This window comes from Ochotona princeps, chromosome 31 (genome assembly GCF_030435755.1).
Source record: "Ochotona princeps isolate mOchPri1 chromosome 31, mOchPri1.hap1, whole genome shotgun sequence".
NCBI lineage: Eukaryota > Metazoa > Chordata > Mammalia > Lagomorpha > Ochotonidae > Ochotona > Ochotona princeps.
In genome coordinates this window covers 853,037-866,435 of record NC_080862.1, presented here as the reverse complement: position 1 = coordinate 866,435, position 13,399 = coordinate 853,037, and the positions used below count along the sequence as shown (strand labels likewise).

At 47.9% G+C, this 13,399-nt stretch overlaps 1 protein-coding gene across 2 annotated transcripts in view; it reads right to left on the bottom strand.

Annotated features, from left to right (window-relative positions):
* The window catches only part of MAMDC2 (MAM domain containing 2), an 89,600-nt gene that overhangs the window by 21,132 nt on the left and 55,069 nt on the right, over positions 1-13,399 (bottom strand). For both annotated transcript variants that reach the window (XM_058657385.1, XM_058657386.1), the window contains exons 8-9: positions 9,304-9,447; positions 7,453-7,715 (exon numbers count right to left, since the gene is read on the bottom strand). In XM_058657385.1, the coding sequence (XP_058513368.1) occupies positions 7,453-7,715; positions 9,304-9,447 (407 nt within the window). The remainder of the gene's footprint in view (positions 1-7,452; positions 7,716-9,303; positions 9,448-13,399) is intronic.

The window sequence follows — 13,399 nt, the reverse complement described above, 5'->3', positions numbered from 1 at the left end:
TTTCATCTTTATTCTGCCCTTGATGGAATGGTGCTGTTCTTGCTTGCCACCAACCTGTATGTACTGATAGTTCAGTTCTGTTTCACTATTCATTGAGTGCCCATTCTGTTCCAGAAACTGTATTGGCATTAGAAACAAACAAAGATAATAAGGTGGACGTTCTCTGTTCCCTAGAAGCACAGAGTCTGATTTAATTGCACAGGCAGGTCAGTAGACCATCTCAGCATAACGCAGGATCTGTTATGTGAGTAGAATAATGCTAGCAGGAGCTACCTGGGACTTGGTTGTGAAGATTCTAGGTCCAATGTTTTGAGGGAATTGTTACTTTCAACAAGGTTGACTGGGGATGTTATCCAGGGTTTCTGACATATTACTATGCCCTGTGTCTCCTCACACAGTGTTGAGGCACAGACACTTAGTATGCAAAATTGTCCAAACTCACTTGGCTACATGACCCTTCACCAATGGCATAACTCCAGTGAGATGTATTCCCTGGGGCGTAACATGAAGCCTGCCCAAGGTTCTCCCATAGTGGAGAAAACCGATGTCATTTCAGGCTAGCCAGACATAGCCTTTCCCCTAAATGCATACGTGATTTTTCAAGTTTGTTGTTCAGTTCTGCAAGAGTCAAGACATGGACTCGGCGGATTCACCAGGAAGATTTTAATGACTGCGGAGCTGATCATTCAGTTAGCCTCAAAGGAAGCAAAGGCCTGGTCATTCTCTCATCATGTGCAGTTTAACACTTTTTTTTTTTTTTAAAGAAATGCTTGATGAACACAATATTGAGTTCCTCCCAGTGCTTCTAATTTACAGTTCACTGAAAGCTCTTTGTTAAAGAGAAAAGTAGCTTGAGGCTGGAAGGTATACAGGACGCAATCTAGGTGATGTGGTGACTGAGCAAATGTTAACAGAGATTTGGATCATGATGGGATTCCTATCAATCACTCTGCAGTTCCTCCTGGCATTTGGCTTTTTGGAGTGAATTGTTCTGTGGTGTGTGGAAATCTCAAGGTAACCCTTGATTCATTGCTCCTGCTTGATGGAGCACCAGGCAAAACTCAAGCCAGAATAGTGTGGCATGATTCATGTTCTCTCAACATATTTCCAAGACGTCAGCACTGAGCCCAGCGGTTCAGACACCAGCAGCCCACATCGGAGTACCTTACCTGGGTTCTATTCCCGGAGCTGGCTCCGAGTTCTAGCTTCCTGCTAGAGCAGACTGTGGACTGTGGGAGGCAGCAGGGAAGGCTCAATTGGGCTCCTGCCGCCTGCACACACCAACATACATATGTTTTCAGCTCATTGTTTGGAAGTCCCAGCCTCAGCTGTTATGGACATTTGAGGAGTGCATCGGTGAATGCAGCTGCACTCTCTCTTTGTGCCTCTCAAATAAACAAAAGCTTGAAAACCATTTCTCAGTCAAAAAGGAAAAGGAATCTGTTCATGATTGGTTTTTAAAAGCCTAGTGTTGGGGGCAGCAACCTAGCATAGCAGGCTAAGCCTCCATTTGCGGTGCCAAGCATTCCATACGGGTGCTGGTTCAAGTCCCAGCAGCTTTACTTATGGTCAAGTTCCCTGCTAATGGCCAGGGAAGTCAGCAGAGGTCAGCCCAAGTCTATGGGTCCCTGTATCCATGTGGGAGACCAGGAAGATGCTCCTGGCTCTGGGCTTCGGACCTGGCCAGCTCTGGCCATACAGCTTCTTGGGAAATGAAACAGTGAATGGAATATTTCTCTCTCTGTCTCTACGTTTCTCTGTAACTCTGCCTTTCAAATAGAAATAAAATAAGTCTTAAAAAGGAAACTAGTGCTGAATATTTTAAATATTTAACTCTAACCTGATTTTTAGTTTAGAGAATACTTTCCGGTGAAAACCACAGGAAAATCACTCTCACACTATGTTAAGTGCTGTCCATGGAACCCTTTGAGGATCAAGATGCTAAAACAAAGCATCTTGAACTTCTTTCTTTAAATGTCTTTCTCTTTAACCTCTTTAACCTCTTTCTCTGCTCAGCTAAATCTCATGTTATTATGCTATTTCTTCAGAAAACTCATGGAAAACAGGAACTCAATGTAAATTTTGTGCAGAAAACTTTGAAATTCATGCACAATGTTTTCACTGTATTTATTTCCCATGAACTTCTGCAGACTCTTCATATGTGCCAGGCGCTATGCCAAAGGCTTTACCTGACGCACCTCATTTAACCTTCACTGTCGTCGGACAAGGTAGGAATTAAAGCACACCCATTGGACACAGACCAGGAGATTCTGCAAGGTCACACACAGGGCTCAGGCCACTAAGCCCTGAGCTGCTGGGAACCCACATGTCCGAAGGTTGCCTTCCTTCCCTCTAACCTACAGTTCTGCTTTGACTCATCCTGAATTTTGATCCTTCCAAGGATTCATTTCTAAAGTAGAACTGAAAGTTAATAGTGTCCTACCTTGTTTCAGAAGGTTTGGGATCCAGGCCTCCCCTTCTCACCTCATCTACACTTCCGACGTTGGCCGATAGAAGGTTGCAAGGCATTTAGGCAAAGTACAGAAAGCAAGTTTTCTAGAGCACAAATCACCTAGATCTACCTCTTGGCTCTGCCAGGAGCAGATGTGATGTGATGCTGACCAATGTCCATGAGTTTTTGCCTGAGCTTTCCTCTGCGGAGGGCCTTGGCAAACACTACAAAGTGTGAAGGAAAAGTCCCTGTTGATGTTGGCAGATATGATTGCACAGGATCTGCTCAAACAGCTAGTTTGCTAGAACAATATAAAATTGTTGTCATTGTTAACATTCCTTAAACATGGCTATATATTTTCATTTCAGGTAAAGAGGAGACTCTCTGGGGTGATACCAAGCAATTGTTATCTAATCAGCACATGGTCCTAAAACAGGCTGGTTAAGTACTCACCAGGAGAGAGAAAAATAACGAAACATGGGCGATGGAAAGCCAGTTGGGAAATCCTAGGTAACACAGCCTGCAGGCACCAGGATGGAGGGAGGAGAAAGGAAGGGAAGGAACTGAGCGTCGGGGCTTCACCACCATTCTGTCCAGGCTGCCCCTCAGCCCGCTCAGCTGAGGTCTCCCTGCCAGCTCACAGAGAATATTCGGGACACAGGTTCCGCCCCTGAGCTGTGTGGTTCTGCTCAGCGGCACTGCTTTGGGAATGAGGCAGGGAAGACCAAAGCCCAGGCAGGAGCTCTCTTCCCTCCCGTGAGGCCCTGTGTGACAGCTCTCAGTTCAGCCGTTCTTTTCCACCGAAACAGGAGGATGATCCTGGGCTAATTTGACTGCATTCTCTGATGCCAGATGTTCCAAAAGGAGACACTTTACGCCCCTTATGGCAGTGTTGTGAGAATGAAACAAGATAACAGAAGATGCCTGTGTCCTGCAGCAGACTGGTGAGCCACAGGGGTCCCACGGGTGCCAAAGAGGTTACATTTTCATAAGAAAAAAAGATACAGGAATGGGCAAATAAATGAACAAATGAGATTATTTTAAGACTGGCATAAATGCTATGCACACAACAAACTCAACAGTATGATGGAAGAATAATCTGGGGGTGGGGAAAGAGTCGAAGCTAGGTGGCTGGACAGTTCCTGTTTGAGAGGAAGCAGCCAGCTTCCCAGGGGAACAGCTGTGAAGCAGGGGCCTCCTTTGGAACACTGATGGCAGGAGGGCCTTAAGGCCTGGGACACAGAGAGAAGGTCCCGGGACTGTGTGACCATGAGGTCAAACTGTGAACTTTCTACAAGTTCCAGCAAGTTCATGTCAAAATCTCAATAATTAAGAACTCCAACTCTTAACCAATGTACGCAAAGCTCATATGCTCATATGCTCAAACTATGCTGCCGTCAGTTTGGAATTAGAACAAACACTGGGCTGAACCATAGAGAGCCGCCGATGGAAGCTTCCAGACAGACTGCAGCAGCTGACATCTGTTTGCCATGTGCTTATTTTGGGTGCTGCATGACTTAAATCCTTTCTAAATGGCAAGAACATTTGCAGAGTCCTGTGCCCTCGGTGGACCAGAACCACATGTGGGAAACAATCAGAGGGTTCTGGTATCACATCTCCGGAAGCTTTGAAGGCGTGTCTCGGCTTAAGGGGTGCACACAAGGACTACGAATGCAGCCTAAGTCTTCTGATCCACTTAACGGAAAGGCTGCCAAGAGGCAAGAAGACCAGCGGCCCAAGTGAACAGTCCCAAGGAGCCCAGCACTTGGGAGCGGAGGACTGGGCCTCACACTGCCAGCATGCCCTTGCCTCAGAGGGACTTCTCCGGAAGCAAGGCTGAAGTACCCAGTCTTCCTCGGGGTGCTCTCCTTCCTGCTTCAATCGTGATTAGTCGGTCCCAGGTGTCTGCGCTGCCTGTGAGAGTCACCTGGAACCCTGAGGGCACACTGGGTTCCTGGCCCCATCCCCGGAGAGCTTGACCTATGGTGTAGCAGACACTGTCAGGCACCACCCCACAGACCAAGGGCTTACTGCCCCAGGGCTGCAAGTGCCGCCTTTTCTCCCTCCCTCTGTCCTTCCTGAACACAAGACCACGCCTTCACAAACGTCCAGCATGCCAAGGTTTATCTAAATATCTGCTTTCTGACTCTGGGAAAAACTCAAGCATTAAGACCTAAAACCTTCCCAGGTGATTTTAATGAGGATCGAGAAGCTCTACTTGAAAGTCAGAATGCACGCGTCAGTAAAGAGGCTCAATTGAGCGCTGACTACATGTCAAGTGTATGTCTGCTTCCAGGTGGAAAATTAAGGAAGAAAGCGATCAAGAAAACTTGAGAGCATTTGAAACTAGGGACACCCTGTGTCCATAACCACTGGGCCACCCTGCCTCAAGATGAGAACGGAGAAGCATAGCATGCCCAGAGAACTCTAACCTACCCTACGGAGCACAGAGAAGGACTCCAGAACTGAGCCTGAAGCTGAATTGCAAAGAAGAGAAGCCCGGGCAGAGAGAATGAGGGGTGCACGAAACCCAAGGCAGGGGCAGCAGTCTGCTCTGCATGCAGAAAGCAGAGCGGGGAGGTGCCTGCCAAGGGCAGAGCTGGGGAGGTGCCCACTGAGCGCAGAGTGGAGAGGTGCCTGCTGAGGGCAGAACTGGGGAGGTGCCTGCTGAGGGTAGAACTGGGGAGGTGCCCGCTGAGGGCAGAGCTGGGGAGGTGCTCCTGTGAGAAGCAGAGCTGGGAAGTGCCCGCTGAGGGCAGAGCTGGGGAGGTGCCCACTGAGGGCAGAGCTGGGGAGGTGCCTGCTGAGGGTAGAGCTGGGGAGGTGCCCGCTGAGGGCAGAGCTGGGGAGGTGCTCCTGTGAGAAGCAGAGCTGGGAAGTGCCCGCTGAGGGCAGAGCTGGGGAGGTGCCCGCTGAGGGCAGAGCTGAAGAGGTGCTCCTGTGAGAAGCAGAGCGGGGGAGGTGCCCGCTGTGAGGGGCAGTGCCTTTCCCCAAGAGCGATAGGAAACCAAAGGGTTTCTGTAGCCACAGGTTTTCCCAGAGGGCAGATGTCGGGGAGCAAACAGGAATTGCAGGAGGGATGGGTCTTTCATTTCAACTTTTGGAATCGACCTACAGGACTCCTTATCCCCTTATTCTTATGTCCAAGTCTCATCCAGCGATGATGTGGCTTTTCGTGGCTGACACCATTTGGAGATGGGTGCAAACGGCTGGGAATGCTGTGTGAGGAATGACACAGAGGCACAGCCAGCCTTGGAGTCGACGGTGACAAATCTAGCCACGGACAGAGCCTAGGAGGCTCAACTGCAGGAACAGATATTTTTACAAGCCATGACAACGCCAACTGTGTATTAGAATTTGAAAAGTGAAGGGTGCAAGAGCTCTCAGTGGAATGGAGGGGTGAAAATTGATCCATCTTCCTTTTCAGGGTGTCGAAAGAATCCGTCTAAAGTTTACAGATGGAAAAATAGTTAAGTGTATTGAAGTTATGACAGGAACCAAGAGGAAAATTCATATGTTTAACTAAATGTGTTGAGAAGGAAGTGGGGAAAAAGAAGGGACAGTGTAAAATAAATTCCTAATGGTTCCTATCAGAGAGTCTGCAAATATGGTGCACCTTGAAGGGGGGAAGCCAACAAGCAGGTGGGAGCACAGACTTACACGCGTCAGAATCACAGGGACCAAAATCAGACAGCCGGGAAGAAGACCAGGCGGTGGAAGAGGAACGTGACTTCAGCAGGACCCCACGAGAGCTCCCACTTCCCATCTCATGCTCCTGGGAGCTTATTTCCTCTTGCATGTTCTACTTCTGAGCTGCGCACAGATGCTTGGGGCATCCCCGCGGGGCTGGTCCTCTCCAGGAGGAGCCCGTGCTTCTGTGGGCTGCACCACGGAATACCACCACACCATGGATTTTAATAGCATCAAAAGAACAACTGCAGGGCCTCTGAGGTTGTGGTAACACTTGTACATTTCTGTCCTGTCAGAGCTGCTGTGACTGCGTTAGCCCTCCTTAGAAATCAGTGAGCCTGCGACATCGTTGCCTAGCAATGGTAAAGAAATTTGTGGAGATTTTCAAAGAATTAATCACTCTGAAGGTCTAATGATGCCCTGGCAGATGTTCCGATGAACTGAAAGCACCTGGTGATACTGTCATGGGAACAAGGTAAAAATGTCTCCGCTGTGAGCAGAGGCTTATAAACAAGAGAAACTCGGGCCCTGCCTGTTTGTCAAGGGGGTTCTACCTTTCTCAAAATCTGAGGTTTCTTTGAGCCCCTTTCTTGCGCAGAAAGCACATTCAAGAAACACTCACTGAACAAAAGCCCAAAGCAGAGTGGATTTTCTCATGTTAGCTTTGTTTTTGAGGAGCGGACAACAGAATTTGCTGCATTTGTAAAGCTTTCTTGAGTCTATGAGTTCCTGAGTTTAGGAATTGCTGTTTGGTTTTTACAGTCCCTCCCCTGGCGATCTTTCTGCATTCTCGCGCTATCAAGACCGGCTCCTGAGAATTTCTTGCCATCACTTCTCTCTGGCCAGGGCAGGGTCGGTCCCATTCCCCTCAGGGAGCTTCCTCATCTGATGTTCAGCTGGCTGTGGACCTTAGAGCTGCGGCGCACAAGCAGGCTCACCGATGTCCTCTTTTTTCAGATTAACATTCCCATTGCTGAGTATATATGCACATGCGAGACAGGCAGAAGAGAGATAAGAAATAGCTTCCAATGGCAGGTTAACGGGTGGACTTGCAATGTTTACTAACTGTCCATCCCTACACTGTTCTCAGTGAAGCTAAGGGATAAACAAGCCAACTCGCCAGGGAGCTATGACTCAGAGACCCACTAAAGAACTGCAGGATTAATTTGCTGGTGGCAGGAGCTACTGCGTGGGAGGAAGGCTGACAGCCTCAACAACAGGAACACAACGTATCAGCAGCAGACTAAAACATAATGCATGGATCCCGTCGGGCAACTGAACATGAGGGCAGGACCGCTGGTGCTGCTCACCTTGGTCGGCATGGGCTTCTTAAAGGCGACCTCAGCCTGCGTCCACACGCCCCTGGGCGACTCCAGCACAGACCAGACCTTCTGAACCACATGGTTCTCTTCAAAGATGTAAACTGCTAAGGTATCGCTCATTTTCAAAAACCCATAGATGGCATAATAGAAACGCAGGCAATACTGCACGTTTCCTGGGAGAGAGGGACCGTACAGTCTTCCAATGTAGCCAGGCTGGGAGGTGAGCCTGGTGTTGGCCAACAAGTAGTATCCTGCAAGCAAGACGGAGCAGTCAGCACGCAGGGAACACAAAGCTATCGAATCGGATTATCAAGTGGGAAAAAACTTGCTCAAAGAAACAGAATTTGCCAACACACACTATTTCCGTATTTAAATCACAGAAAGCATTTTTAAATACCTTCAAGTGACAGAAAAGATCTATTGTTTCTGTTGTAAACAAAATCAAAGTAAACTTCACAAACAGTATTGATTTCCTAGTGTGCATGCCCGGATTCTAATCATCAGTTAGGATTTACACGTTTGCTGAGACAAAGGAGCCGACTCATCTTGGGAGTCACCTAGCTGCCCAGGTTGCAGCCCTACAGGGGCCTAGCACAGGAAAGGCCACAGCCCTACAGGGGCCTAGCACAGGAAAGGCCACAGCAACATTCTCCTTCCTTTTGATGACCAGTAGGGACAGAGGGACAGAAGTTTTTGTATAACTGGGCAGAGTTGTTGGTCACGTGAGATGTCTTCAAAAAGTTTGTGGAAAACACAAATTATGCATAAGTTTCAAAACTATTTTTATACCAAATAAGCTTATCTTTTAAGTCCACATTTTCCTCCCAATGGCATTTATATCAACTTGCAATTATACATTTATTCGTATATGCATTTATCTGATGTTTCCTTTTCCTTTTGAAAAGCTTTCCAGCCACAGAGGCGGATTCACATCTGATATACTCAGTACTGTGTTCCCCAAGAGTTGGCCTAGCCAAGGTCAGGAAAGGATTTGCACTGCCTGCATTTCTCCCAGGTAGTCAACCTGGGAGAATAGTGATACAGAACTGGGAGGGTTCCTTTCAAGGCCACACCCAGGGACAATGCAGCTGGACACCTTGGAACATCACCTTTAGCCTCAAGGTAAATTCACTCTGGGGGCCCAAAGAGATAAACGCTCTCTGACTAAATCCCTTGTGATCAAGTTGTTTCCACCAATTCTCACTCTAAGGGTATCATTACATTCACAGATAATCCTTACACAAAGAGCACTCAAAGCCCCGGCTTGAAGAGCCTCTTAAATTCAGCAAGTGCCTACTCAACACTTTCTAAGAGCTTTCCTTTCCCCAGTGCGTATATCTTCAATGCAGTGAAATACACATAAAAGGTACTACTTGAAAGAGTGCAATACGATGGCATTTAGTACATTCATAATGCTAGTTGCACAACATGAGCCTCACCCACAATGAGGGGACGCCAACGGGCACAGAACCCCAAGCCCGTTGGAGAGTCACTCTCTGTCGCCTCTTCCCCAGCCATGGTGACTCACTACTTTGTTTTCAATCTCCACATGTTTATCTCCTCTGCAGAGTTCACATAAATGCAGTCCAACAGCTTTTGGAAAGCAGCTTCATTTAAAGTGAGGCAGAATAATTTCCAAAGGTTTGGCTATGGAGTTAATTGGCAAATGCTTTCACTAGCTCAACAACTTGAATCCCAATTCTAACAAATACTCAAACAAAATGTGACTGTTAGTCTTTGCTTCCTAGCAGTGTCAACACCTTTGCAAGTATGGAATAAGAAGGGCCGTTGCCATGGAGATGATCCTGGGAGGTCCCTCGCAGACAGACCCTGACTTACCCAAGCCTGTGGTGTGGTCTCCAGCCCGATACATATTGGGTCTTACTTTCACTCGGGTCCAACCTGGACCTTCTTTATCCTGGTAGAAATTGCAGAGATCTGCCTCAAAGTCACAGCTTGCTTCCGCAGTGCTGAAGGGCATGGCTGAGCAAAGGAGAACAAACAGTCCGTCAATCCCATGGGCCTCCCCGGCCTTCATAAGCCAGCGGACAGACATGGGCCTCCGCGGCCTCCACTGGCCATGGAAACAAGGCCACATTTGTGCCAGGGGAGACCGCAGAAGTAAAACACACAGCATGGTTTTACTGGAATGAAGGCTGACAGGTGAGCGTCTAACCAGCCTTTCAAAAGGACGAGGATGACTCCCAGACTCTGAAAAGATATTTCCTCTCATAATACAAAGACTGTGAGTACTTATTCACTTACTTTGTCATTGAAAAAATTCAGAGATGCAAAATGAAAAAAGACCAAAGGAGAGGATTCCAAGGGACTCAGCTTCTGTCTAAGATATAGTTTGGAAACAGTTTTTTTTTCAGGCATAACTTTCTTTTGTTGGGCACTGTCTGTATCTTGTGCCACAGTGACTATTTATGGTCAACAGCAGCAGCAGCCACTGACCTGCTGGAACAAACCGGTCGCCATCCTGTAAATCACACAGTTGAAAGTCACACCAATCTCATTAGGGCCCTGCTGAAATTTCTGGCTTGGCTGAGTTCTGCCATCGTTTGTGCTAATTTATAAATAACACTTCAGGCTGAATTTCCTGGAGGGAATGGGACAAAACATTTCTGCTCTTTTGAGAATAACTTTCAGTCCTATTAACAAGTGAGTTGCCAGCCTCTCTGTTAAGCTCGCCCTCTGAGTAGCGGGGGATTGGAGTGCGGCAGTTCAGGACACATTCAGTGTAACCAAACGTGATGTGCTCTGCAGGCTGGCAGGCGCTGCTCTACCACTCCAGGCCAGGTCAGAGGGCGTGGTTCTGAATAAGGGAAAGGCATCTCTAGAGAAACATTTGAATTCTGGGAGCAAGAAGCTGAGGAAGAGGGGAGCAGGCTGCAGGCAAAGATTTACTATCCTCCCGATTTGTCAATTTCCTTTCTTTCTTTTGAAATATATATACTTGGTTGGAAGGATGAATTCCACAGAGAAAGGAAGCGACAAAGAGGGAGAAATCATCCGTTCTGGGTCACTCCTCAAATGGCCCCAGGGGCCAGGGGCAGGCCAGATGGAGCCAGAGCCAGGATCTTCACCCAGGCCTCCCGTGTGGCACTGCTCTCCCCAGTACATCAGCAGGCAGCTGGATGAGAAGTGAGACAACTGGACCCTGCACCTGTGCGTGTGAGACAGCCCAGCACTGCAGGCAGCGGCAACGGCAACCCTCCAACTTGTCAACTTTCAAAGAAACGAAACAATCAAGTGTGGGGCAGAGCTGTTCCAGATTAGAAGGGCTGAAACAGAGGACGAGCACAAGTGCTCAGAGCCATCCGAGAGTCGGTCGCGGTCCAGGAGAACAAACAGCTGTCCAAATAACACTGGGGAGTTGGAGGTAACCGGTGCACGTACTGCGGGGCGGTTGGTTACACTGCATAAATGCTAAATGTCCTGAAGATTTTCATCATCCTACAGTTGAGCCTGAGAGTGTGTTGCATCTTGGAAAACATACACTGAAGTGTTTGGGAGTAGAGAGGCATGGAGTTAACAACTTATTCCAGGGTGGTGGATAAAGCAAACAAGCCCAAATGTTAACAACTTGTAGATGCAGTGAACAGTAAAAGGGACTTCTATGTAGTAATCTTATAAAGCCTGTATAAGTTTGAAACTGTGCAAAAATAGAATACTCAAAATGCTAAATTTAACAAATGCAACTAACAGCACATTACAAAAATAGAATCAGAAGAAAATGTTCTGAAACCTGATTTTAGGCTTGTCTGATACAAATGAAATCCCAAAGGCATAACTCAACACCCTTTTCCTTCAAGCCTCGACCGCCGCTTCTACCTCGAGACGGTGCCAGATTCCTGAAGATGAAGCCAGAGCTCCAGGGTGGGTGCAAAGCTTGGCAAAGCCTTCGCTTCAAGCTTGTTTCAGACACGCATGTCAGGTGGGCTGACAAACTCAGCCAGACTGGAAGTGCCAGACTGGAAGCGTGGGGTGGAACCAGGGGTCATTGGAAGCCCTTGAGCATCAGTTGATAATCAGGCAAAAAAGAGGAAAAAGCAGGGAGTCCCTTGAAGCAAGTCACCCAGAAGCATCATAACACTGTAATTAATCACTTGCTTTCTGACTCTAATTTTTTTTTTTTTTTGAAATGAGAGGCTTTGAAGCTAATCCCATTAGCAGAATGCATTACAGTTTGAGAAAAAGTGGTTGGAATCAATTCTAGTCCTCTTCTCTGCTCCATGGAGCTCATGCAGACAAAGCCAGTATCAGTCTTACGGCTCTGAACGATGCAAAAGTCTTCCATTGTCCAAGAGGGGCATGGGAGGCCGGGCAGGGCTAAGTTTGCAGGCTGGCTTGGTTTTAGCACAAGTCAGCGCAAAGGCAGGGCCGAGACCGCCACGCTGGTTTGGGGACCAGTCTGGTATGTTGACATAAGCTAACGGACTGGGCCACTGGCAAGGTGGCAGACATCTGCTGAGGGATCTGGGAGAGGGAGGACTGAAGCATCGCCTTCCACCGAGGCAGCAGGTGGACAAGAGGCCTGGGTACTGTGTGTGGTGCCCGGCCAGCTGTAGAATTTGGACAGTAGTCCTCTGAGTGTCAGGATCCTAACAGAACTTGGGGAACTGTGTATAGCGAACAGTGGAGCGCTCAGTGGAGGGGGGCATATTCATAAAAGTGGATGTGACTGCCTGTTAAGTATTCAGTAAAAAACCAATAGAAAGGTGTATGCCTCTGGTTTAGACCCTGGGCCAAGCATGAGGGTGTGTAGGGAGTTACAGGGAAGCTATGAAATTGAAATGGGGCTGGTGGTCTCATTGCTTTCTGAAATCATTCTAAAGGGATGCTTGGGGAGCCACATGGCACTGCTGTTTTACCACCGTGACAGTGCGGTGGACCTGGTCTGGGAAGACTGGATTAGTCCTACACCCCACCACATGCTGCAAAGAGAGACTTCCTCTGCTGAACCGATTCCTGTCTCAGCCCAGCAGGGCGGTGAGTGAAGAGAAGGCTGGGTCCGAATGAGATAAGCGGAGACAACAAGTCTGGAGCTAACCAAGATAAAGAAGAAATGTTGGCACCTGTTAGGAAACAGAAGCTATTTGAGAAACGTAAGACGAAGGATGAAAACTAAAAGCTTCAGCTTCCAGATTTGCAGAATCCTGCCCACAGCTGCTCAGCCAGACAGAAAGCCGCCTCCAGCCGACACGCTCATCCCCTCGGCTGCTGCTTTCGCTTCCGTCTGACCCAAAGCCCAGAATGAGGGTCCAGTAATAAGATGGGATGAGCGGGCCCAGTGGCGTGGCCTAGCAGTTAAAGTCCTCGCCTTGAATGTGCCAGGATCCCATATGGGCGCCAGTTCTAATCCCGGCAGCTCCACTTCCCATCCAGCTCCCTGCTTGTGGCCTGGGAAAGCAGTCGAGGACGGCCCAATGTATTGGGACCCTGCACCCGTGTGGGAGACCCGGAAGAGGTTCCTGGTTCCCGGCTTCGTATCGGTGCAGCACCGGCCCGTTGCGGCTCACTTGGGGAGTGAATCATCAGAAGGAGGATCTTCCTCTCTGTCTCTCCTCCTCTCTGTATATCTGACTTTGTAACAAAAAATAAAATAAATCTTAAAAAAAAAAAAAGATGGGATGAGCACAGTGTCTTCCTGGGATTCTCAAGGAAGAAACTGATTAACCAGTGAAATCAGTTGGATTTATCTGGGTTATCACTAAGATGTTGTTGTCTGTATTTGCAAACATTTTGTTTCCTATTTACTTTGAATCGATTTGCTTGTCTATCTTCCTACAAAGTAAAAAACCAAAGAAAAAGATCAGAAAAAAAAAATAAAACCTCCCCTCTTTCTAAACACCAAACTTACAAAATTGCAAAATTGACTATGGTAGAATAATTTCAGGGTTCACTTTGAAAGACAAAGCACTAAATTAGG